The sequence below is a fragment of the Quercus lobata genome, chromosome 6 (assembly GCF_001633185.2).
Source record: "Quercus lobata isolate SW786 chromosome 6, ValleyOak3.0 Primary Assembly, whole genome shotgun sequence".
NCBI classification, from domain to species: domain Eukaryota; kingdom Viridiplantae; phylum Streptophyta; class Magnoliopsida; order Fagales; family Fagaceae; genus Quercus; species Quercus lobata.
The window spans coordinates 13460930-13486820 of NC_044909.1; the positions used below are offsets into that span (position 1 = coordinate 13460930).

General features: G+C 39.2%; 3 protein-coding genes across 4 annotated transcripts in view; all 3 read right to left on the minus strand.

Annotated features, from left to right (window-relative positions):
* Nucleotides 1-396: 396 nt before the first annotated feature.
* Nucleotides 397-3752, minus strand: LOC115995019 (zinc finger BED domain-containing protein RICESLEEPER 2-like). Its single transcript, XM_031119418.1, has 2 exons — nucleotides 3627-3752; nucleotides 397-2429 (listed from the first exon to the last, which is right to left on the minus strand). Exon 2 carries the CDS (start codon nucleotides 2425-2427, stop codon nucleotides 673-675), a length of 1755 nt encoding a protein of 584 aa, XP_030975278.1. The 5' UTR covers nucleotides 2428-2429; nucleotides 3627-3752; the 3' UTR covers nucleotides 397-672.
* Nucleotides 3753-12935: 9183 nt separating this feature from the next.
* Nucleotides 12936-13403, minus strand: LOC115949863. Its single transcript, XM_031067131.1, has one exon. The coding sequence runs from the start codon at nucleotides 13401-13403 to the stop codon at nucleotides 12936-12938; it is 468 nt and encodes a 155-aa protein (XP_030922991.1).
* A 2834-nt stretch (nucleotides 13404-16237) lies between these two features.
* Nucleotides 16238-25891, minus strand: part of LOC115995017 — a 71604-nt gene continuing 61950 nt past the window's right edge. Inside the window, exons 53-64 of one of the 2 annotated variants that reach the window (XM_031119416.1) lie at nucleotides 25648-25832; nucleotides 24335-24874; nucleotides 23691-23868; nucleotides 23456-23598; nucleotides 23227-23353; nucleotides 22448-22669; nucleotides 20127-20483; nucleotides 18691-18849; nucleotides 18272-18559; nucleotides 17641-17852; nucleotides 17056-17234; nucleotides 16238-16686 (exon numbers count right to left, since the gene is read on the minus strand). In XM_031119416.1, coding sequence (XP_030975276.1) covers nucleotides 17697-17852; nucleotides 18272-18559; nucleotides 18691-18849; nucleotides 20127-20483; nucleotides 22448-22669; nucleotides 23227-23353; nucleotides 23456-23598; nucleotides 23691-23868; nucleotides 24335-24874; nucleotides 25648-25832 — 2355 coding nt within the window. In that variant the 3' untranslated portion in view covers nucleotides 16238-16686; nucleotides 17056-17234; nucleotides 17641-17696. The remainder of the gene's footprint in view (nucleotides 16687-17055; nucleotides 17235-17640; nucleotides 17853-18271; nucleotides 18560-18690; nucleotides 18850-20126; nucleotides 20484-22447; nucleotides 22670-23226; nucleotides 23354-23455; nucleotides 23599-23690; nucleotides 23869-24334; nucleotides 24875-25647; nucleotides 25833-25891) is intronic. The other variant, XM_031119415.1, reaches the window with a different exon arrangement.

Here is a 25891-nt window from a genome sequence, read left to right on the forward strand (position 1 = left end):
TAATCAAATGACAAGAAGGCTGCTATAAAGTGTCCAAAGCTCATCGACAGCATCATGACCAGAGTCCAGTATTTAACAACGAGCCTCATCTAAGATTATCGTACCCTCACCCGTATAGCTGGTTGCGAAGAAGGCCTTCTCACACCATAACATAGACCAAAAAACCTACATGTAGAGGACTCTCAAGTTTCTTTACTCTTCCAAAATATAAGCTTTAGAGACTTTCAAAGTGTATAAACCTAAAAGATTAAATATGGTCATTCGCAGAGAGAAGTTTGGTTCTAGGAGCTGAACATTGAGTAAACATATCCGGCACAGTAAAACCAAATAGCCTGAAAATTTACAGCAGAAGATTTGATAGGAAACTCTATACAAAAGTAAGAACTAACATAGCAATATTAGAGAAAATGCTTGATTTTAGTATCATAAATCTTCAGCCTGTTACATTTGCTCTACCAAATCATCCTGCGTCACTTAAAAGGGAACAAAAGAAATAGCTGACTTGACACCAGGACACAACCATGGACAAAACACCAAGCATTCTTTACAGATAAAGCCAAAGTTCGACCAATCTCTATTCAGTAGTATAATATGCATTTACTAAAGTAACTAGAGTTACGAAGTCTTAACACAAAAAGTGTGAGCCACAAGAACCATCAAAATGCTTTCGTTCTAATGCCTCAGGCTCAAATACAAATCTTCTGCAAAATCCATTTCTTCCAGCATTTCCTCAAAACCCAGAGAAGAAACAACTACGGATTTGAGTTCATCAGGGAACCAACTCCGAGTACACATTATGGCATTCATCAAGTCTGGTTTTAAGGAGGCATAACGTGGACTAATTTCTCTTTCAATGGTAAAAAATGCATCCATGGAAGTGACAACAGACATGGGAACTGGCAAATAATCACGAGCAATCCTGGAAAGGATAGGATACCTTGGGCTTGCAGCTCTCCACCAACTCAATATGTTAAAATCCTGGGTCCACGGTAAGACAGGTTCTTCCAAATACATATCTATCTCTGACTTCAGAGGCTGATTAGTAGATTCAATGAACTTCTGGTAATCTTGTAAATGGTTAGAACTATCATCAGAACTAAGACGCCCTCGCTTAACTTGCCTGGGAGACTCACCTCCTGAATCAGAAGAAGTAGGATTGCTTACACGATTCTCAGTCTCAGGAAATTGGATATTATAATTGTCATAAAGACTGCGGATGGCCAGAATCATGGTAGAAACTTCAGTGTTGTCATCATTACCACCATATTTTGTGGATGAGAACTCAAAGTATGTTATCTTACACCGAGGATCCATCACTGTAGCAATTGCCAACACGAAGAACATATTCTTCCAATACTCCTCAAACCTCTCATGCATTTTTGCAGCCACATCTCTAATAAAACTGTCTGAAGAATTAGCCTCCTTGGTCAAAGTTGCCCGTACCTCTCGAAGATTCTGGAGATAGATGTTTGCCGTTGCATCTTTTGTTTCAAATAGAGCTTTTGCTGCATTATATAAGCTCTCTAAGAGTTTACAAATTCCTTCAACTTTCTTCCACTCATCAGCAGATGGCTTGTCGCAGTTGTCATACTCTTCTTTGCCAAATTCTTCCTTAGCCTCACACTCTAAAGCCATCTTTAGCCTGTCATATGCAAGATCCCACAGATAGGATGGTTTCCCAGAGTACATTAGTTCATCAATTGTGCGAATCGTTCCCGATATCACTTTAAATGCATCTTGCACCATAGATTTGAAAATGTCAGCACAGCAATACAGACGAAATATCTGATCATTAAATTGGAGCTTCTTCATTTCTTGGACATATTCTTTGACATTGTCAATCCCTTCATCATACACCCAGTCAGTTAGAAATGTAATGCTGGCTATCTTGTTCCCAATGTCCCAGCCCCTCAGAGCCTTCAAAATAGCTCCATCAAGGCAATCATCCTCCCACGTTGCATTTATACGACGGAAATTGAGAACCCAATTCCCCAAATTCCAATCTTCAGTAATAAAATGGGCTTTTAGGCACATGTACTCATAAGCCTTTCGACATCTTAGTATATCTACTGAGAGGCTAATCTGCCCATCAAAATTTCTCAATACTTGTTCAGCAGTCTCTTTCATTTTCTCATAATGTATCAAGCAGTCATCTTTTATAGAATCAAAACTCACTCTCTCAAATACTGGATCTCTAATACGCAACGTATGCATAAACATCCCCTCTAGAGGCAACACATCATTAGAGCATGTCAAAAGTCCAAGAAACCGGCTAGCATTTCTTTGCTCAAAATCATAATCATCATTAACGCTATTTTCACCATCCGAAGAGGATCCATGAGAGTTTCCATGGTCACATTCATGACCACAAGCATCATTGTCACTTTCAACAACATTAGTCTGATGATTTTCATTATCTGCCTCCATATCTGACAACCAAAACAACAATTCATGACAAAACATCTCATCAATTCAAACACTAGTTTGATAAGGATAAAAGAAATAAAATATCTCAATATCTGAATCTTAATGAAGAGAAAGAATAAACAGACCAATTTGAAAACCTTAAGGTTGCAATTGGACTTGATGCTATAAATTCAAGGAGTCTGAAGAACATTTAGTAGTATAAATTCCATTATATAATAGATGATGGATTAGACTCTTGGGTTGCTAGTATAATTATTTTGATATAAATTTAACAACACATTTTTTTTTTTTTTTTATAAGTACCAATTTAACAACACTTGATGATTTGATCTTCAGAGATTTGTTAGCAAAAACACTAGTGAAATTATGGATTTGAAATGATTTCTTACACCTTATAATTTCAAATCCGAATATTAATAAACTCAAATCCATCCATTAATTTCATTAATGAAATTATTTTTGTTGCTATTTCGTACTCTATTCAAGTCATTTAAACTAAAATTTAAAACCCTTCTCTTAAAACATCTCTATTCAAAAGAACCATTGGAGATTTTCATTCAACAGAAACACTTGTGACACATGGATTTGAAATGACTTCTTTACATTTAATCATTTCAAATTTACAAATAAGTGAAAAAATGAAATCCATACATGAATTTCATTAACAGAAAAAAAAAAAAAAAAAAAAAAATTTGTCTTTTAAATAGTTGACAAGTCATTTAACCAAAAACTCAAATCCAAGCCTTTCACCTCAAATACTTCCATCCAAATAAACCAATAAAAATTCATGATTAAAGAGCAATTTTGATACGGATTGAAGCAACAAAATCTAAGAAGTTCTTCTATTTCTCCTACATTTTTTAGTAGCTAAACAAAAAGCATAACAAGTAACCGAAAAAAAAAATCCCATTTGGCAAAGAGAGAGAGAGGAAATAATATCCCAAAATCTGAACTTAAATAAAAGAAAATTTCTTATCATTGATAATGACACACTTTGAAGCAATAAAATGAAGTTTACTTTGCCATGGTAATCCAAAATAAGCTCTATTTTTTTCTTTTTTGTTTTTTCTAAAAGAGTAAAATACTTCAAAATAAATATATAAAAAAAAAGTAGAGAATTTATGATTCGTTATGTTCCATACAGACACTACATTTTCTACGGAAGCAAAAAAAGCTCAATAACCAAGTGAAGACCAAACCTGGTTCACGGGCAGAGAAAATGGAATTGGTTTGATGAGCAAGAAGGATTGTAAAATATAATAAGGTGTGTTTGGTAATGCTTCAGAACCACAAACCTTATATACTATTGGGAATTTGAAGCGTGTAGTTTTTCTTTTTGCAGGGCAAGGTAATTATATGACTGTCGTTTTTATGTCACGAACGATTACGAGTCATTTGTCTTTTATTTACTTTTTTTAAAATTTATTTTTAAGTTGTTCATAAAATACAGCACTTTTGAAAAGTAAATCCTGGTTGTTTTTCTAAAAAGAAGTTTTTTTTTTTTTTTTTTTTTAAATTTTTTTATAGTTTTTATTGTAAGGACTTAATTTGTAACGATCCCAAACCGATCTTGAGTTCGTATGTTAAAAGATCCAAATAATAAAATTTGTAGAGTGTGGATGTTCAAGAACTAGATTAACTTCTTTAAAAGTAAAAAGATTCAGCCTCACGTTTATAGATAGACTAGAACCGATATAACAATCTGTTTTCCTTTGAAACAAATACAGTTCTTTGACTTTCAAGCTTTTTTCCTGAGTGTTCTTTGTGTTTTTCTCTACATTTCGATCCCTTTCTGCATGCTTTTCTTTCATGTTATATACCGCCCTCTTCATACCATCTTCACCACACACGTGTAGGTTGAGTTCAGGAGATCTCTTTTTGTCCCATCTAACACCTTCTGGAACCTCCTTCTAGCAGCTGTAAGGCTGCTTCATCACTGTTCAAGTATCACTTCCACATTAATGCGGCCAGAGAGTTGGTTGAGAGGCAATTAATGCAGAGGCAGCCGTTGCCATAGATATTTGTTTGCCTTCTCTCTCTTACCTTTGGTCCCTTATCCCACATTTAGTGGTGACGTAGCTCCGAAGTATGTTTGTAACAAGATGGCGTCCTGATCGTCCTCGGACTCATATTGCCGAGAAGGATTTTGTCATCGGATGAATACTAAACTCACCTTTCGTGATATTCACTCTTCCTTTCGTTTGATTATCCCTTCAATCTGATATGGGCCTCCTCGGACAGGTTTGCATCCTCGGATGGGCCACAGGCCCGATTAACTTGACTTTAATAATTTTAATGACCGACCGGCCCCCACAATAGCTCCTCAAAATCTTGCTTTTCGACTCCTCAGGAGAAAAGATGGATTTTGACGTCATAAGCCCACACCCACTCATGTTTTGGGGCATGCTTCTGACGCTTCAGCATCCCGATCTTGGCAGCATTAAATTTTGGCGATGCCCTTGTCTCTCACGTTTGATGGTGAGATGTAAATCGAACGGTAGAGGGCCTATCTCGTTTAGCGAGTGGGAATTTTACCGCTCACAATTCCTACACGACTACAAAGGCGTTCTTAAATCAATTCTCTTTCTTACCTTCGGTGACCACACAGTTCCAGAGCTCATACATTGAACCTGCCCTTCTCCTTTTTCATCATTTCCCTGGCGTCTACAAACAATTACATCTTGTCCGAGGTCCCTCTTTCAAACCTGTAAGTCTTCTTAAAATCTTTACCACTTTTATTTTAAACTCGTTACTTTTTTCTGCTAAATCCTTTAGAAAAATGAGGAAAAAGAAGAGTCCATTTCGATGTCTAGTTGAGTCCGAGGAAGGTATTAGAAATTTCCGCTCTAAGTATAGGATCCCCTCTACGGTAAGTATGAGGTACGCCGCCCAAGGGGAATGGGTCAACGCTAGACAAACAGAGGAAGTGGTTATTCCCATGATTGCTTTCATAAAAGGTGGGATGACCATCCCCATGGGTAGTATTACTAGGAGCTACCTTAGTTTCTTTAGGTTATCCCCCACCCAGTGTGCCCCAAATATGTTTAGGGTCCTAGGAAGTATAGATGTTCTGAACGAGAGAATGGACCTAAAACTGACCCACCATGACGTGAATTGGGTGTACAATCTCCATCACTTGACCGGATAGGGGTATTACCTCAGGTCGAGATATCCCGAGGTAAGGCTGATTTAGTACCTTCCCACTTCGAACAAGAATCTAAAGGAGGATTTTCTTATCTTCTCTGGGGAATGGCACAATGGTCTGCCATGCCCCATGGTGGAAGGAGTACCAGGTGGGAGTGTAGTCATAGATTCATAACGTTTGGTTTACGCATACATTTTGTGTTTTTGTTTTTGTTTTTTTTTTTTGGTATTCCTATCTCTAACAACGCTTCGCTTCAATTCAATGATTTTGCAGATAGACGTTACATAAAGCCCAACATTAAGTTAGTCAATAAGGCGAGCCTGGACAAGGTATTGAAAGCCGAGATATACGTGAATGAAGCTGACGGCCAACTCCGTGCAGCACATTTAATCCTCGGCTATACCCCTCTATCGTTTGCTTTCCAAGCGCCGAAGTGCGTGATTAGAGCCCGCGATCCTCGGCTTCACCGTATCAATGTTGCCTACAAAGGGTTCGTTGTTCTAGAAGGTATTCCACTTCCCCAATACACATCTTGTACTGAGCCTCTTTTTGTGGCCAGCGTCTCGGCAGGAGCCTCTTCATCCCAGCTTACCCTCAGAGAAGAGAAAGCAGAAGGGAGAGAGGAAGAAGAAGAAGGTGAGGAAGAAGTTGTAGAAGTATCTGACTCCTCGGACGACTTTGGGATTTTTGATCAATCCATACACTCTGGAGAAGGTCCTGACGAGATGAGGATACAAAGGAAGCCCCAAAGAAACTTGTTGGAGTTGATGGAAGGTCAACCCGGGAAGATTGCACCGGCAAAATCAACACAATCCCAAGCTCCATCTCTTCCCACTAGGTCTCCTCCTCCTGCTCCTCGCCAGCCTTCTCGTCAACCTCCTCAGCCAGCCCGTCCTGATGCTGCCGAATTAAAAAGGCGCAGGGAGTAGAAGGGCAAGGAGGTGGTAGACGTTGGCAAGTCTCGTCCTACTCGCGAGGAGGATGCCCAACGAGCTGCAAAGCAGCAAAAAACCAGGCACCAAGCTCCGCAGGGCCAGGAGAGGTCTGATTCCCAACTTTCTAAGCCACAAGCATGGTTGCCAGCACCTATGCACGGCGGGGAGCCCCTGCGAGATGATGCATCTATAAGGGACTTTAACGGCGGCATAGGGCGTCACATAGCCTCGGCCATAGAGGATGCCTTATTGCTCCCAAAAGATATGGCCAAAATAAAGAATATGAGGAAGAATGAACTCATCCTCGACAATAAAAGATACTTGGGCATGGTAAGAAGCTGACTCTTTTCTTCTTTCTTTTAGCGATCATTACTCACCAATATGTACTTTTCACTGATTATAGTGTTAACCTTTTTCCTACAGATTATCCAAAATACTTTCAAGCTGGATGAGATGCTCAATATCTGCTCCAATCAATTAAATGATGAAAGGAAGAGACGGGCAACGGCTGCGCAGACCTTGTCCAAATTTGAGCAGGACTTGGCCGATGTGAAGAAAAAATTACTTGCTGAGGAGCAAGCTCACAAGAGCACCGAGTCGGCCCTAGAAGGCTATCAAAAGCAGGCTGAGGACCAGGGGAACCACTTGCATGAGGCGAATGCCGAACTAAAGAAGGCTCAGGAACAAGTCCTAGCTCTTAAGAAGCACTCGGAGGAAACCCAAAAGCTAAGGGAGCAAGCTGAAAAGTCCAGGAAGGAAGCCGAGAAAGGAAAAACCGAGGCCAAACGAGCAATGAATGAAGCTGAGCAGAGAGGCTACGAGGTTGGTATAACTGAGACTGAGGAGGCTTTGAGAGCCGAGGTTCCAGTGGTGTGCCGCATCTACTATGCAAAAACTTGGGATGAGGCCCTTAACCGAGCTGAGGTTGAGGCTTCATCTGAGTTATGGAGGCCAGAGAACGTATTCTATCCTGAGGCGATCCGTCCCTCAGCTTCTCCACCCCATCAAGCTGAAGCCCCTCCTTCAATCGTTAATCCCAATGAGGAGGTTTTGCCTCAAAATCTTTCTCCCTCTGGCCAGCCAGAACCAGCTAAAGGGGGTATTGCCCCTCCAGGAGCTTCCTCGGACAAGACTGCAACTGCTTCTGAGGCAGAGACGGCCTCCCAAAGTTTTCAACAGGATTTGGCTTCCACGGTCTTGCCAACTGAGGGAGCTACTAAGGATAAAAGGGAAGTCACTACCTCGGAGGCAGACAAATCAGCCAGCCAGGCCCCGAAGATCCAATTTAAATTGAAAAAGTAGGATTTGTTTTGTAGTCTGACTAGAAATTTTGTAAGGATTCTCATGTTTATTTTCTTACCGCTCTTGCTGCTTTATATTATTTTTGTACTTGTTCATTGTGTTACTGTAATTTGGATGGGTTCATTTTGACTATCCTTTGTTTGCATGGGGAAGTTTTACTTATAAACATCACCAATTGGCAATTAAAAATGGATGATAAGCATTAATACTACGAGGTCTTAGGGAGACATTTTAGATACGCACGTATTCTTTCCAATCAATCGAAGCTTTATAAAAAGTTCAAAAACTGAATAAAATTGGGCCTTCAATGCTTCGATTGTACATTAAATGACGTTCATAGATTCCTCTTTAATACTTCAATAGATGTTATAGGGCATTAATTTCCACTAAGTTTGTGATTCGAGAACCTGACGCAACTTAATTTCTGTTCAACACTTCAATACACATCATAGGGTGTTAATTTCCACTAAGTTTGTGGTCCGAGGACCTGACATAACTTAATTTCTGTTTAACACTTCAATACACATCATAAGGTGTTAATTTTCACTAAGTTTGTGGTCATAGGATGTTAATTTCCACTAAATTTGTGGTCATAGGATGTTAATTTCCACTAAATTTGTGATCTGAGGACCTGACATAACTTAGTTTCTGTTTAACACTTCAATACAAGTTTGTAATCCGAGAACCTGACATAACTTAGTTTCTGTTTAACACCTTCAATATATATCATAGGGTGTTAATTTCCACTAAGTTTGTGATCCGAGGACCTGACATAACTTAGTTTCTTTTTAACACTTCAATACATATCATAGGGTGTTGAAACACAGGATGTATGGTTAACGTAAACTAAAAGAAAAACTAAAATTAGACTACTTTTATTAATAATAATACCTCTTGAGATTATTTACATTCTAAGGATGAAGTACAGCTTTTTCATCTAGGTCTTTTAGATAATAGGCTCCTATTCCGGCTACTGAAGTAATCCGATAAGGTCCTTCCCAATTAGGCCCCAATTTTCCCCAATTTGGATTCTTGGTGGTTCCCAGAACTTTTCTCAGCACCAGATCTCCTACGGCTAACGGCCTCAGCTTCACATTACTATCATAGCCTTGCTTGAGTTTATGCTAGTAGTAAGCCAGTTGAACCATCGTGCTCTCCTTTCGCTCTTCGATCAGGTCCAAACTTTTCTCCAACATCGCGTCGTTATTGTCCGAGGAAAATGTACTGGTCCTTAACGTTGGGAATCCAGTTTCCAGGGGGATGACGGCCTCGGCCCCATAGGTCATGGAAAAGGGAGTCTCCCCCGTTGAACGTCGGGGCGTTGTTCGATATGTCCAGAGAACATATGGCAATTCTTCCACCCATTTTCCTTTTGCATCATCTAGCCTCTTTTTAAGTCCATTGACTATTACTTTGTTAACAGTTTCAGCTTGCCCATTCCCTTGAGGATAAGCCGGAGTAGAATAGCTGTTTCTTATACCCAAGTCCGAACAGTATTGCCTAAAGGCATTGCTATCAAATTAAAGTCCGTTATCCGAGACAAGAGTGCGTGGAGTTCCAAATCGTGTGAGAATATTCCCCCAAATAAACTTCTTAATATCTACGTCTCTGATGTTGGCCAAGGGCTCAGCTTCGGCCCATTTAGTGAAGTAATCTGTGCCGACCAACAGATACTTTTTGCTTCCTAAAGCTTTAGGAAAAGGGCCGACAATATCCAGCCCCCATTGAGCAAAAGGCCAAGGGCTGGAGAGAGGGTTAAGAATTCCTCTTGGTTGGTGGATATTTGGAGCGAATCTTTAGCACTGATCACATTTCTTAACATACTCCTGCGCTTCCTTCTGCATATTTGGACACCAATATCCTTGTGTGATGGCTCGGTGTGATAGAGACATTCCCCCTATATGACTTCCACAAATACCTTCATGCAACTTTTCTAGGATTGACTCTGACGTCTCAGGAGGCACACAGAGCAGGTATGAGGACCGTTTGTATAACTTTTTGGCCTCAGATAACCAGTACCGAGGAGCTTTCCTCTGTATTTTCTCAGCTTCTACTTTCTCTTTGGGCAAGATGTCACTTTCAAGGAATTTCAATATGGGATCCATCCAGCTCGGCGCTAGACTGGTTTGATAGACTTGGCAAACGTCCTTTTCTGGTGAGGTGGGGGTACGCAAGTCTTCAACGATGATCACCCGAGGAAAATTCCGTACCGAGGAGGTGGCAAGGGTTGCCAAGGAGTCGACGGGAGTATTTTCACCTCGGGGAATATGCGATAAGTCGAAAGACTCAAACTTTGTTTGCATACGTCTAACTTGGCCCAAATACCCCTGCATTCTTGGATCCCAGGCCTCCAGCTCTCCTCTCACTTGGCCGACTACCAATCTCGAGTCCGAGAATAATTCTGCTATCTTTCCGCCCATTTTCTGGACCATACTCACTCCCATCAACAAAGTTTCATATGCCGCTTCGTTGTTAGTAGCCGAGAATCCTAACCTCAATGACTTCTCGATGATGACCTCTTCGACGGATATCAAAACTAATCCCAATCTTGCTCCCCGCTGGTTTGCTGCCCCATCCACGTACACCCTCCAAGAGGATCCGCCTTGTGTGGATATTAGGCCAACCGATTTTTCATCCATGTTGTCTTGCTTCATATTAACTTCTTTTGGGCACTCGGCGAACTCGGCCACCAAATCGGCAAGGACGTGGCCTTTCATAGAGGTGCGAGGCATGTACTTGATATCGAAAGCACCTAGAATTGTGCCTCATTTAGCAATTCTTCCGGTGTAGTTTGCACTTCTTAGTATGGACTTGAGAGGTAGCTGGGTTAAGATAACCACAGTATGGGCCTGAAAGTAATGCGGAAGTTTGCGTGTTGCATGAACCACCACTAAGATGGCCTTTTCTAATGACAAGTATCTCACCTCGGCCTCATGAAGGGATTTGCTTACATAGTAAACTGGCCTTTGGACGCCACTGTCCTCTCGTATCAAGACGAAACTAACTGTATGAGGGGCAACCGCTAGATAAGCGAACAATGCCTCATCCACCTCAGGACTATACATGATAGGCGGCATGGACAGGTATTCTTTCAACTATTGGAATGCCACAGCACACTCCTCGGTCCATTCAAATCCTTGCCACTTATGCAATAAGCGGAAAAAGGGACGACACCTCTCGGCTGACCTAGAGATAAACCGGTTCAAAGCAGCAGTCGTTCCAGTCAGTTTCTGTACTTCTTTTGGATTCCGAGGTGCTTGTAAATCGTTAATGGCCTTAATCTGATCTGGGTTCACTTCAATTCCTCTATGGGTCACCATGTACCCCAAGAACTTCCCGGAGCCCACATTAAAGGAGCACTTCGAAGCATTCAAGCGTAACTTATATTTTCTCAGTATCCCAAAGATATTCGTGAGATCTTCCACATACTCGGACACCACTTTACTCTTCACAACCATGTCATCGATATAAACTTCAATACTTCTACCAAGTTGTGGTTCAAACATTTTAGTCACCATGCGTTGGTAGGTAGATCCAGCGTTTTTCAAACCGAAGGGCATCACCTTGTAATGGTAGTTCCCAATTGGAGTGACAAAAGTAGTCTTTTCCTGATCGTCCGCGGCCAGCGGTATTTGGTGATATCCTTGGAAGGCATCCAAGAAACTCATCCTAGGATGACCCACGGTTGCGTCCACCAACTGGTCTATCTTCGACATGGGAAATAGATCCTTGGGGCAAGCCTTATTGAGGTTCGTGAAGTCCACGCATACCCGTCACTTTCCAGTCTTCTTTTTTACCACCACCATATTGGCCAACCATTAAGGATAAAAAACTTCCTTGATAGCCCTAACCTGTTTGAGCTTGGCCACCTCACTCCTAACAGCCCCGGTGTGTTCCTTCGATGGTCGCCGAGGAGGCTGTCTCCTGGGAGTAACGGCGGGATTCACATTGAGTCGATGACAAATGAAATTCGGGTCCACACCTGGGGGTTCATACGGGTTCCATGCAAACACGTCTACATTTGCTCGGAGGAATTCCAGCAACCTCTCCTTCTCTTGCAAAGGCAACTTAGCCCCAACTTGGAAGAATTTTTCCGGATCATCAGCAACAGTTACCCTCTCCAAATCTTCACACTCTACCTCATCGGTTGGTACATCCAAGCATAATGCTGGGGGCTTTAATTGCTATAATTCATTATCGGCCGTAGCCGAGGTCTCTGCCTCTGGCCGATGTTGTATAGTCGCTACTAGGCATTGCCAAGCGGCTGCCTGACTTCCTACTATCTCCAACACTTGGCCTCCAAATGGATACTTGACTTTCTGATGCAGAGTAGACGAGACCACTTTTAGGGTATGAAGCCAAGGTCTGCCCATAATAGCCGTGTATGGAGAGAAAACGTCTACGACAATAAAGTCCACCTCTACCACATCCGTACCGGCCTACACAGGCAGTCTGATCAATCCTTTGGGAGCAACCATCCTTCCCTCAAAACTTACTAGAAGGGAGTTGTAGGTTGTTAAATCCTCTGGCTTCAAACCTAGCCCCTTATATAAGTCTGGATACATTATATCCTCAGCGCTACCTTGATCTACCATTACCCTTCCGACATCATACCCACCAATTCTCAGCGTGACCACCAGAGCATCATCATAGGGCTGTATGGTTCCAACCATGTCCTCATCCGAAAAGCCCAGAATCAGGGGGACATCCACCCTGAGTCTCTTCGATGCTTGGGAATGATCCTCGGCTGGGAGTCGGAACACCGATAATACCTTGGAGGGGCAAGATCCAGTCCTCCCTGGGGCAGCAAAAATAACGTTGATTGTACCTAGGGGAAGTCTTGAAGAAGCGTCCCCACACATCTCTGAGCTTGCTTGACTTGCCCTACCGCTGGAGTGATGCAAGAGTTGCTTTAATTTCCCTTCTCGGACCAACTGTTCCAAGTGGTCCCATAAATTCCTGCAATTTTCCGTCGTGTGCCCATGATCCTGATGATAGTGGCAATATAAGTTCGGGTTGCGTTTCCTAGGCTCTCCCGCTATCTTGTTCGGCCATTTGAAAAAGGGTTCATTCTTTATCTTCTCCAAAACCTGTTACACCGGCTCTCGAAACACTGCATTAACCACCTAGGTGTCCGCAGAACCCGACTGCCCGACGAAGTCCTTCCGAGGTCGGTTATTGTTATAACGATCTGACCTGAAATCCATCCTCTCCTGAGGGATTACCTTGGCCTTTCCTTTTCCCTGAAGTTGATCCTCCTCTACTCTTCTGTACTTATCTATCCTGTCTATCAACTGATGTACACTGATAACAGGTTTACCCATCAGGGATTTCCTTAAATCGTGATCGGCTGGGAGGCCAGCTTTGAAAGTACTTATGGCCACATCATCGTTCTTTCCTTCTATTTCATTAAACATTTCCCAGTACCTATCCGAATAAGTTTTGAGAGTCTCGCCTTCTCGCATAGACATAATCAGCAAAGATCCCAAAGGCCGAGGAACCCTGCTGCATGTGATAAAGCGAGCACTAAAAGCCCGGGTCAGCTTTTTGAAGGATTTAATAGAATTGACCCTTAAGCCGTTGAACCATCTCATCGCCACCGGACCCAAACTTGATGGAAAAACCTTGCACATCAAAGCCTCATCCCTGGAGTAGATAGCCATTTTCTGGCTAAAATAGCTTACATGTTCTACTGGGTCCGACCGGCCATCATATAGGGAGAACGTAGGCTGATGGAATTGCCGAGGAAGGACTGCATCTTCTATATTCCTCGTAAAGGGTGATTTGGAAATTTGGCTCAAGGCTTTGTTCATGGCATTGTTACCCAAGCCCCTGCTAGGCGGACTTCTGTGCCTACGTCGATGGCCGTGCTCCTCTTCATAGGAGAAAGTCTCGCTAGGCGGAGTTCTTGATCTCCGCCTATAACTAGCTCCATCCGACTCCTCAGATGATGGTTTGGAGCAAGGTGGGGAGCGTTCTCGCCGGGCATGACGCAACTATTTCTTCAAATCGGCAATCTCACGTTGCAGATTCCCGTCATGCTTTGCATGGGAGACATGACTCTTCCCATGAGAGTGACTTTTAGTGGTATGAGTTGTGCGTACACTCCCCTCACGGCATTCTCTCCGTTCGGGACTCCTATGGGGATCATTATGCTGGGAGCCCCTTGACTCTGCCTGGTGCAGGTTGGCATCTTCCTAATGTGGTCCCGCCACGTAATGATGTGGACCTGCTTCCTCCATCATAAATGTTGCACCGGAAGTCTTTTAAGTTAAAACAAGCTCTTCCCACAGACGGCGCCAATTGTAAGGACTCAATTTGTAACGATCCCAAACCAGTCTTGGGTTCGTACGCTAAAAGGCCCAAACAATAAAATTTGTAGAGCGTGGGTGTTCAAGAACTAGATTAACTTCTTTAAAAGTAAAAAGATTCAGCCTCACGTTTATAGATGGACTAGAACCGATATAACAATCTGTTTTCCTTTGAAACAAATACAGTTCTTTGGCTTTCAAGCTTTTTTCCTGAGTGTTCTTTGTGTTTTTCTCTACGTTCCGATCCCTTTCTACATGCTTTTCTTTCATGTTATATACCGCCCTCTTCATACCATCTTCACCACACACATGTAGGTTGGGTTCAGGGGATCTCTTTCTGTCCCATCTAACACCTTCTGGAACCTCCTTCTGACAGCTGTAAGACTGCTTCATCACTGTTCAGGTATCACTTCCACATTAATGCGGTCAGAGAGTTGGTTGAGAGACAATTAATGCGGAGGCAGTTGTTGCCATAGATATTTGTTTGCCTTCTCTCTCTTACCTTTGGTCCCTTATCCCACCTTTAGTGGTGACGTAGCTTCGAAGTATGTTTGTAACAAGATGGCGTCCTGATCGTCCTCGGACTCATATTGCCGAGAAGGATTTTGTCTTCGGACGAATACTAAACTCACCTTTCGTGATATTCACTCTTCCTTTCGTTTGGTTACCCCTTCAATTTGATATAGGCCTCCTCGGACAGGTTTGCATCCTCGGATGGGCCACAAACCCGATTAACTTGACTTTAATAATTTTAATGACCGACCGGCCCCCATAGTTATATATATAAAAAAATCTATATATATATATATATATATATATAAGAGAAATGTAGGATTTTTTTCAATTTGCTAAGAGAATCCCTTCTCCCTCCACCAATCTATGTTTTGCCTTGCGCTTTGATCCTCGCTACTTAGGTTTGTTTCTCTCTTCTCCAAATCTGTAACTTGCTTTCTTCTTATTTCTTCTTCTTCTCCAAATTTGTAACTCTGGCTTCTTCTTTGTACTTTACACTTTATGAAACTCGAGTCTTAGAGTCTCTAGTTCTCAACTTCCACATAGATAAAAATCCACATCAGCTTTCACCAGAGCATCAAAAACTAGTCTATGAGACTCGAATTCCATGCTGGAACTTGAGAGTTTGAGACTCAAGATGCTACATGACTATATATTTGTGATACTTGAGTTCCATGCTAGAACTTGAGTGGTTCCAAATTAGAATTAATAATAACTTGTCACCTAAAATTTATTATAAAATTATTGTACACGTAACATTTCTTAAAAAGTAATTAGATTTTCTATCAAGTTTTCAAAGCTACCATAATATCACAATATATTTCAAAGACACTAGAGGTTGTCAACTTTCAACAAAATGCCTCCATGATTGTTTATTGTTGTTTTAATTCTTCGAGTTTTATGAAGCAATGTAGGGTTTAGGGTTTAGATAGCATTTCAAATCATTTATCCGATGATAAGAAACCTATTTTGTAAAGTCATGCATGTGTAACTAATTTATTATTTTGAGTAATGACGGCATACAATATCTCATGTTACATTAGGTGACTCTAATCTCATGTGAGAAGGATGAGAGTATATAGTTTTTCTTTTGCGGTGGATACAACTATTATACAAGATACCGCCTTCAAAGAAAAACTATATAAACTGAAAATTTCAGCACATAAATTTTCAATTCGTTTTACAATTTTACATACCGATATTAATGGGAACTTGTTATACAAAACACAACATTAACAGATGATAGACCATTGCATCAGAAAAGTTAAAAAGGTTGGTCAAAGAATTTTTTTTTTTTTAAAGGTAAAAAGTTAAAATGTAAACAAATAACATAATCATGCTCTGCCACTCGTAATACATACGTAAACAAATAACATAATCATGCTTGACCAAAATTCCATAGAGAGCTTTCGACTTCGTTAATTACACAAAACAACCCCCATTTAAACCAAGTTTCAAACAGTCAAGACCATAGGGTGTGCAAATAACATTGCTAAAGATTTCCCCTTTTCGAAAGGTCCAAAAGTATCTGATTATGTGATATCATAGTGGTAATGACAACCTTTGTGTTATTCCAAATATGTTGTTAAACTCCAGGAGACCACTTTACAATAACAGATGAGAAAGAGAATTATCATTGAATTATCCCACAATGGGAGATACAGCTCTTGATCGGTGAATGTCAATTATCTAAAACAACTTACAGAAAATGCCATAAGAGTAAAAAAGGTGTAACTACTAGGATTTCCTTGCTGATCAGCAAATTATGGTCTTCCAGACGAACCAATAAGGGCCAACTATATTTCTGCCTTCTCAAAATCCTACATATACAAGGAAAACTATACATGCAAAAATCTTAAAAGCTGTACATTTGTCAAAGCCACTGACAACCAATTGCAGGAGGTATTACTGTACAAGCTTTAGTTTATACAAAGATATTACTAACATGTGACCTAGTATTCAAAAGATCTACAAAGTCCACTAGCAGCGCTCTTCCCAATGGCTTCTGCTAAATCTCCTACAGGAAACAGCCTCCAATACTAATCTTTAACACCTGCAGTGGCACACATCATTTCATAAGGCAAGCTTAATGCAACTTCAATACGGAAATTACACTAGCCACCAAATAGTGCATTGTACAAACAGCAAAAAAGTTCCACTACAAAAAAGGGAAACAAAAAGAAAGATCAATCTTATTTATTATAGGTAAATTCAACTCATGCACTTGCATGGAATTCAACACCCTGTTTATGGGCTAGGAGATGCCATTTGGTCCAAGGGTCACATTGGTTTCCCAAAGTTTCAACTCTTCTATAATGTACAAATTTATTTAATCCCTGTTTGCTCTGTTGATGCTAATGTTTCATTTATAAAAGATAACAAAATGGTAAACACAACGGTGGACAGTTCATACAATAATTACCATCATAAGGCCTGATCTGCAGAGATAGAGAGATGATCATTGAAATCCCTTTCTAGGATCATTTCTGCAACCAATCTTTTTCCGATATGTCGACCCACAACTTTCTCCTACCAATCTGACTATTAAATGAAGACATTAACAAAACCAAGGGGCAATGTAGCCATCGGTTAATTGTCATCCTGTAGTTGGAGTTTTAATTAGCATAGCAAAAGCATGTTTACTTAGTTCTAAGCTCAAAGAAGCTTTATTTACTCATTGGTTCAAATTAATCAAATAATGACTTAGGATTCATTTATTTTGTGTGCTTTATTTATTTTTTACTATTATTTTCTTTTGTGGGGGGTTTTGGGTGGGGGGGTGGTGCGGGGAAGAGAGTTCCACAGGGGTCATGATCCACAAAACCTTCTAACTTGCCAGGAAACTATTTGTGCTAGAGCAAGGTGAAGGGCAAGGTCGTGGGTTCAATAACAACCAGATGTGCGTCTAATTACCAAATGAAAAGTGTGCACAATCATGATCATAAATGGAAAATGCAAAGTATTATTCAAACAGTATGAAAACACTAACACAGCTATTTCTTATGACCTGAGGAGGGCAGAAGGCCATGGACGATATTTCCCCAAGGGAACAGACTTTTAACTTCAATCAGAACTGCTGCCAAAAGTTGAACTTAGAGGAACCGATGCAGGCACATGTTGGGGGGACCAGGCGCAAATGACTTCCTTCAAAGTAATTTCAGCACTGCCACCATCAGCAATTGGTGAATATGGTTTTGTCACTTTCCTTCTTTTCATTTCCTGAAAAAAATTCAAAAGTGAGTTATCATTACATGGAAAAACCTTAATCGTTTATGTAAACTTTCAGTAAGACATGTCTAAAGATGCGTTATCTGGGCTAATATGTTCCCATAATTGAAATGTAAACACTAGTTACACTACCAGATATGCATAATCTAATCCATAGATGACAGGTGAAAGATGATATACTCAAGAGAAACTCATGCACATCTATTTCAGAAATGTTGAGCCCACAAATGCATAGGCACAATTTCTATGCTTTAAAGTTCATTTTCATACATTTGTAGCATTCTAATCAGCTTTGAGGAAGAAAAAAAAAATGATTGACAATGTTTTTGAAGGAAGGTGTAGACCTTGACCACAGTATCACATGCTCTTATGCCAAATGAATGGAATAACATATGGCATTGGAAACCAACCTTTGAAAGGTTTGACCCATAAGTGTTCGCTGCTTGTTCAATTGAAACGTAAACTTCAAAAGCCTGGTTGGTTTCAGGTTTGCATTTTATAACACGAACCTGCTCCTTTAACTCAGTTGCTCTAGTCTTTAGATAAATAATAAGCCGTGAAGGTGGAGCTTCTTGATGGTCTTTCTGTCCCTGTGACAATTCCATTGTCATAAGGTCATTCCACAATACATCCCATAGTACTGAACAAGGATCCCTTGCTGGGCTGAACTTCCTCTGAGCAATTATGTTGGAAGGTTGCTGTAATTGGAAAAGGGGCAAAAAAGAAAAAAGAAAAAAAGGAAGAGGATTTTATCTTTGTTAGTGACATTGGGTATGGAAAAGGTGGAAGGGATGCAGCACCATAAATTGTTCATTTCAAGCTAACTTACTTGCAACAATATGACCCTACGGTGGGTGACCACAAGGATTTTTTCTTTTGGAAGTAAAAAGTGATCTTCATAAGCATCTGACAAGGCAAACTTTCCACGTACTTTAAATAGATCAACCTGGCCAAAAAATGAACCATATTCTGCCAGCTGCAATATAACCTTCATGATGCAAACAATGCAAATAGATTCAGAATCAAGGTCACATTTATAACAATACAAACGAAAACCCTATATGAGCTGTCAACACAATTAAATAAAGGAAGATAGCTATGACAAATTTTGCAAAAAAGAAAAAAGAAAAAAGGAGCTGCTGAAAATGGCCACAGTTGGAAATTAGCTAAAACCTACAGGTCATCACCATATTGGATAATAAAAAAGAAGATATTTACACCTCAAGACTTAACCATTAAAAAATGGAAAATAATCATAAAAATCATAAGATGCAAGCATAGGCTTCCGAGCTGTTGGCAAAAAAGACCATTTTCTATGGCTGCATTAGATTTTATAGAGTAAAAGTGCAGCTCACTTGAGTGTCTAAATTCTAAGTTATATGCCAGGAAACCAAGGCACAAAAGGTATGGACAGGATTGCTACTAATTAACTGATCTTTAGGAAAACAGGATAATTCACCATGTAATTATCAATAAAAGCATAACGCGCTTCTTACCAAAAGGGCTAACTAACCAGTGCTAATTTTGTAAAGAGGGTCCTGAGAGAAATATCTAGATATAACTATAACCCTCAGCATTTTTGCACGAACTGCCAGATCTCCAAACTTATTCCATTTCACACTTAAAATAAAATAATAATCTCTTTACAGTGGGGATATTAAAAAAAAAAAAACGTCCAAGTGAAATGTCTAGTTGGTCTTTTAATTAGACAATTATCTCCTTTAAACCAATCATCTCCAAAATACATTGGTCAACCAGATGCCTCATGGAAGTTCAGTCAGCAAATGGGATATTTTCTAAAATTATTATTAGATAAATTACGATTCCCCCACCCCTCTGGCCCTCCCCCAAAAGGTGGGATCTGTTGGTGCTCTCCACAAGGAAAATTATATCATAAATTTGTTAAGTGTACTACTATAAGTTAATTGGATCCACTAAGTTGAGTTTAACTTTTTATATATTCATGTTGCAAGGAAAAAATATAATGATTCGGTCAATTAATGGCATAGGGGAGGTATTTGAAGGACAGTATGGTAAATGAGGGAGGAAGAGCTTGAAGTCATAACAAATGAGTGCTATTTTGCAAACTTGGAGGGAGATCAATGTAATTGCCCTTTTTTTCCTTATATGCCTGCCAATGTCCATATAAAAAGAATCCAATCGTTTATAACAATTTAATCCATTTATCTTGTATAACCATATCTAGACAATGTGAAAATAACACTACTAATGTAAGCAATCCATAGTGTGATGAAAAACTAGTACCTGTCCCTGTGCTTTGTACTCATCATATGGTCGAAGCAAATTATCACCACCAATTACACGAGGCAGTCTCTTGCGGAGGAGTTGTTCATCTGAAGTTATAGCAGATGCTATCTTAACTCTCATAGCATTGGCCCCTTCGGTAGTTTTTGACAAAAGATCTAAAACTCCACTCACTGGTTGTGCAGCTGCACCTATTATTCCTTTTCCAACACCCTGAACAAATCCCTCAACACCAGAATTTTTGGCACCTTCAAGAGGCTTTGTCAATATGCCAGTAACGCCTCTAAATAGGCCTTTTGCAAATGCTCCACCTCCCTCTCTGATAACATCACCAAGGTCCTCCACACCCTTCTTTTCCTGCAGAAAAAAAGTTCATTACACACACACACACACGTATATACATATATGTGTACATTTAAGCATACATATTCAATGACCAGCAGATGATCAATCGGTGAAAAATATCTATGAACATGTCAAGGAGGAAAAGTACTCAGGTAAAGAAACGCTATCATGCACTGTATTTATGCAAGGTCAAAAGGGACAGTTTCATTTACAACGAATGTATCATTATTCTGAATATAAAGGAAATATCCAAGATGGAAGGAATGGGCAAAGTAAATTGTATATAGACTGCACTCATTCATGTGAAGTAGGAACATTGAAAAATCCCCTTTGAGCTTCTCCTACAGCTTATTAGTGTAGAATAGGCTAAAGAATGAAGGAATGGCCAAAGTATACTGTTAAATAGTCAACTCTTATTAGGGTGCAGTAACCTAAAATACATTTGCTTCCTTTGAGCTTCTTCTACATATTTGGATTGTTTCATTTCAATGAAAAATTATGTATATAGTAAATCACCTATATGCCGCCCAACATAAATACCAGCACATGTATTTTTCGCCACTCAGTATATAGTCACTGTGGTCTACACTATGCACAACAACAACAACAACAACAACAAAGCCTTAGTCCCAACTTTTTTTAGTCAGCTATGAATTCTCAAAAAGATTAGTCGAGGTTGGTCACATGTATTATTTTCCTCCATTCTATTCTATCCAAAGTCATAGCCTCTGTTACTTCTTTAATTGACATGTCCTTTTTAACCAATTCTACTAATGTTATTTTTGTCTTCCTCTACCTTTTTTAAATATCTCAACTTGAATCAAGTAACTCTTTATTACCGGCGCCTATGGTCTACAATACAAAAACAATAACACGAAGCCTTAATTCCAAAATTTTGAGGTTGGCTATGGATCCTTAACAAATTAGTTAGGACCGGCCACATTTATTCTTTTCCTCCATTCTGTTCTACTTAAAACAATATTTTCTGTTACTCTCTTAATTGTAAGTCATTTTTTATTACTTCTACTAATGTTATTTTGAGTCTTCCTCTACCTTTTATAATTTCCTTCAACTTGGATCAATTCACACTTTCTTACCAGTGCATTAATTGTTATGGTCTAAACATGATCAAACCATCTCAAGTGACTCTCTCTCACCTTTTCATCTATAGGAGCTACCTCTATCTTTAAGTAGATTTTCTTATTTCAAATCCCCTCTTTTTGTGTATTCACAATTTTCACTTATCCATCTTAACATTCTCATTTCAGCTACACTTATTTTATAAATATGTTGATTCTTAACTGCCCAACATTTGGTAATATAAAGCATAACTAATTTTATAGCAATTGTTAAATTACCGATTGTCCCAAAAGCTTAAGCTATTGGGATATAGTAAATTTAATCATTTAATCACACAATTCTAACACTTCTCCTCACATGTGGGCCAAAACTACCTTTTAATAGGTGAGACCTAACACATGGGAATTTAAATGAAAGGTAGAGTGGAGGGGACAATGATCAAACTCAGGATCTCATGCTCTAATATCATGTTAAAGATGAGAATAAAATAATATAGAGAAACGGAAGCAAGAAAGAGCAAAGAACACAAGGGGAATAAAGCCCTAGCTGCTACATTCTTATTGTATACTTGAAACTATTACTATAAACCCTAATAGAGTATATATAGAGACTAGAAGTTATGGTTAGCCCAATATGGGCTTATAACATAACTAGACCTCTTGGGCCATTACATCATCATAAACCCAATATTTTTACAGAAACCTTATAAAACTTTCCCTTTAACTTAATAGGTATTCTACGATTACGCAATGCTCTTGATGCACTTCCCCACTTCATCCACCTTGCTCTTATCCTATCTTTACATGTATGGTCTACACTAGATCTTAGAAGTTCATAATGTCCAATTTGCAGCAATTATAAGAAAATGAATGACAAATATGCAATATTTAGTAAACCTGTCTCTGACGGCTTTGAATGAACTTCTTATCCATTGATAATGCAGCTACACCTTTACTCATATGTCCAAGTGCACTACTTGCATTACCCAATATGTCAACACCTGAGAGCAGTTGAAGAGGTTGGCTTAAAAGATCCTTCCGAATGTTTGAAATAGCAATACTAATCATGGAACTCTGTCTCATGCACACATTCTCATGGAACCTTTGATTTATCCTGACCTGAGTAACAAATATAAAAATAAATCAAACTCATATTTTACACTATAATAGAACAATGTATGATGCCTCAAGAAAAAGTAAGTTCCAATATTACAAGAATCACCCACCACTTTCTTTTAAAGAGAGACAAAATCTCCAGAGTAACTCCCAAGATTTATGGAATTGATAGCCTAAGGTTCAAATGACCGAGCTTTATCAAATATTATTTTGAGACTGAAGTGGTAGGCTAGGTGGACAGGCATACTGGAAATAGTTTACATGCAGTGTTATAATCTGATGCTACTACAGACACCATGCTTATGAAAACATTGAAATCATCTAATGGGATGCCGCAATAACAGTCATTGACACTTTGAAAGTCATTTTCTCAAAACAAATTTGGACCAAGCTACCACTTAGTGAAAATAAATTAAATGATAATGCTCTCATCATGAGCCTGTTGTTTACAAATAATATTGAGGGTGGTAATTTAGATTCAGATGGAAAGTTTGAACGTAAAACATCTAAAAAATTTCTCCAAGCTAAGGAATCATATTAAGACAGATCATAACACATACTGGCATACTCTCGGTGTTGCCCAATGCAGTCATCAAGGATGACCAAAATCCAAGTACACCCTTTGGCCGTTGACTTGGTGACATTGCCATTGAAACTTTGAATCGAACTTCTGAGGTGTTAAAGACTCTGAAATTTTCAAAGATGGTATTATTGGAGCAATTTCAGGAAACCAAATGCATAAAATAACCAGATTTAGAATTACAAGCTTGAAGAGAGATCCTTGCATACCCAATCTGAATGATTGGATCAACTGAAACAGCAGTGGTTTTAGTATCATATAATCGGCTGAGGTTCACTTGCTGAACCATTTCATGAAGGCGCCAAATAATGGGTTCATGAATGTTCACTAAAAAGGCAGAATTTTCAGGTCCCTGTTATAAAGCAATCAGTATAAATATGATTAACGTATGAAGGAAACAAATCATTATATTTCTGCAAGGTATTTAGAAAATTGACAGCTCACTTGGACTCCAATATATGGATAGACACACAGATCTAATGAGCCATTTGATTGCATTGTCAAGGAAAATTTCAAGATATACTCAGTTCCCTCCCCAACTCTCTGTGGCCGGAAGAGAACTGGCATTGGACTTAGGGGCAACTGGTTATCCACTTGTATTCCATGCATTCTTAATTTGAACCTGTAAAAACAGAGGTTGTGGAAGTTGCTTAGTTGAATGATGGAGATGATTGGATAACCAAAAAGAAAATAAAAGCACACCTGAGTAACCTGACCTGCCAAATTAAGCCGTGTTTCATACAATCAAAGAGTAAATTTTCTCTTTAAAAAAAAAAAAAAAAAAAAAAAACAAACAAACAAACAAAAGACGCCACCTATGGCTTAAAAGACATAAGCTCATCAACAACATCTAATCCATCACACCTTTCTTGCCACATGTAAACTTATTATATACCCATCACATTTCAAAATGTTTTTGAATTGCATTTTCCATTTATAAAAAAAAAAAAAAGAAAAGAAGAATTATATGTATATATAAAAAGTTATATCCATCCATGAAAGTGTATACATGCACTCTGGAGGTATCCTAAACTCTTAAGATGTTTTACCATCCAAAAATGAAGTACTAAATGGAAAGAAAATCCTACCTACTGATCCCAGAGCCCAAGCCAGTGGAATATGCTAGAAGAAGATTCTGCACTGAAAGGTATAATATTTCCTCAGGTGTATGGTCAATGATAGAGATTCCAAGCTCAGCAAGCTCAATGATTACATGAAATTCACAATCTGAGATTGATGATAATTGTTGCTGTTGAAAGTCATTTCCAGAAAGCTGTGATGAAGCAGGTAAATGTCTTCTACTCAAGATTCCTTTAGGCTCATTTTCTGGCATCCAGTCACTGATCTTAATTATATTCATCTTCTCCTCTTTTAGAATTGTAACACGTAGAGCTTTAGCAGGTCCACCCACCATGTGAATTGGTTGGTGATCAAAAGTTTCATCAATATCATACTCCTGAGATTTCAATGGATCGGCCCCGTCTACCAGGAGTTCCAACAAATGTCTTCTACCAAGATCTTCCCACAGAAAAGAAGCAGCTGAGTTAGGTAGAAGAAACTGCCACGAATCACTGGTACCATCCACTTGCCGAAAGTGAACGGGTAAAAACATCGAACGATTTTCAATCCTGCTTGTAGAAAGTTGATTATACTACTGGAGCATGAACCAAAACAACATATGCATAACAAAAATAGAAGAGGAAAATTAGAGAGGAGATTATTTTTTACTAGAACATAATTGTTAAAGGATTGGGTTTATGTTGATGTAATGGCCCAAGAGGCCTAGTTATGTTGTACGCCCATATTGGGCTAACCCTACCTTCTAGTCTCTATATATACCCAGTTAAGGGTTCACTGTAGTTGATTACTTAAGTATACAGTAAAGATGCAGCTACTAGGGCTTTATTTTGTGGATGTAGGCTATTGGCCGAACCATATAATCCCTGTGTTCTCTCTTTGTTGCTTCTGCTTCTTTATATTATTTTATTCTTCTTTAACAATAACATTGCACTCACAATATGTAGAATAGAGAAAAAGAAACAAAATAGTTTGACTTAAAGAAATAAATGGAAGACTCTGCAGGCCTATTTCTACAGTAAGAAGCATGGACATAGGTATGGGTACAACAAGACGACACAAGCAATTTCGGAAAAATTATGACATGACAAGGCAAGTACAACATGGGTATGGCACCCCAAATGTAGTGTCTGTGTTTCCTAGTTTCTACATTAGTTTTTGTATCCATTTACCAGTTCAAGAAAATTTCACCACAACTTAATGAGAAGAATACTTCACCTATTTTATCATGCCTTCAGCATGTTTTTACTGTTCAGATTGCACTTAAAAAGAGAGAATAGAACAGATACAGAAAGTTTCCTGAAAAAGAAAAAAAGAAAAAAACCTGTAAGTGCTTGATAATGAATTTGGACGGAAAATAACTTCATAGCGCGAGCTCTTTCCTCCACTTCTTACTGCTACCCTTAACTGCATCTGATCATCTCCAATATCCTTCTTCAAACAAATGCACATCACACCTTCATTACAAACACTGAATGGTGTACTCCATTTGTATCCATTTACCCGCATCTGAAATGGGGGAAAAAAATTCACTGTAAGTCACAGATATCATATTATCCAGTAAAGAA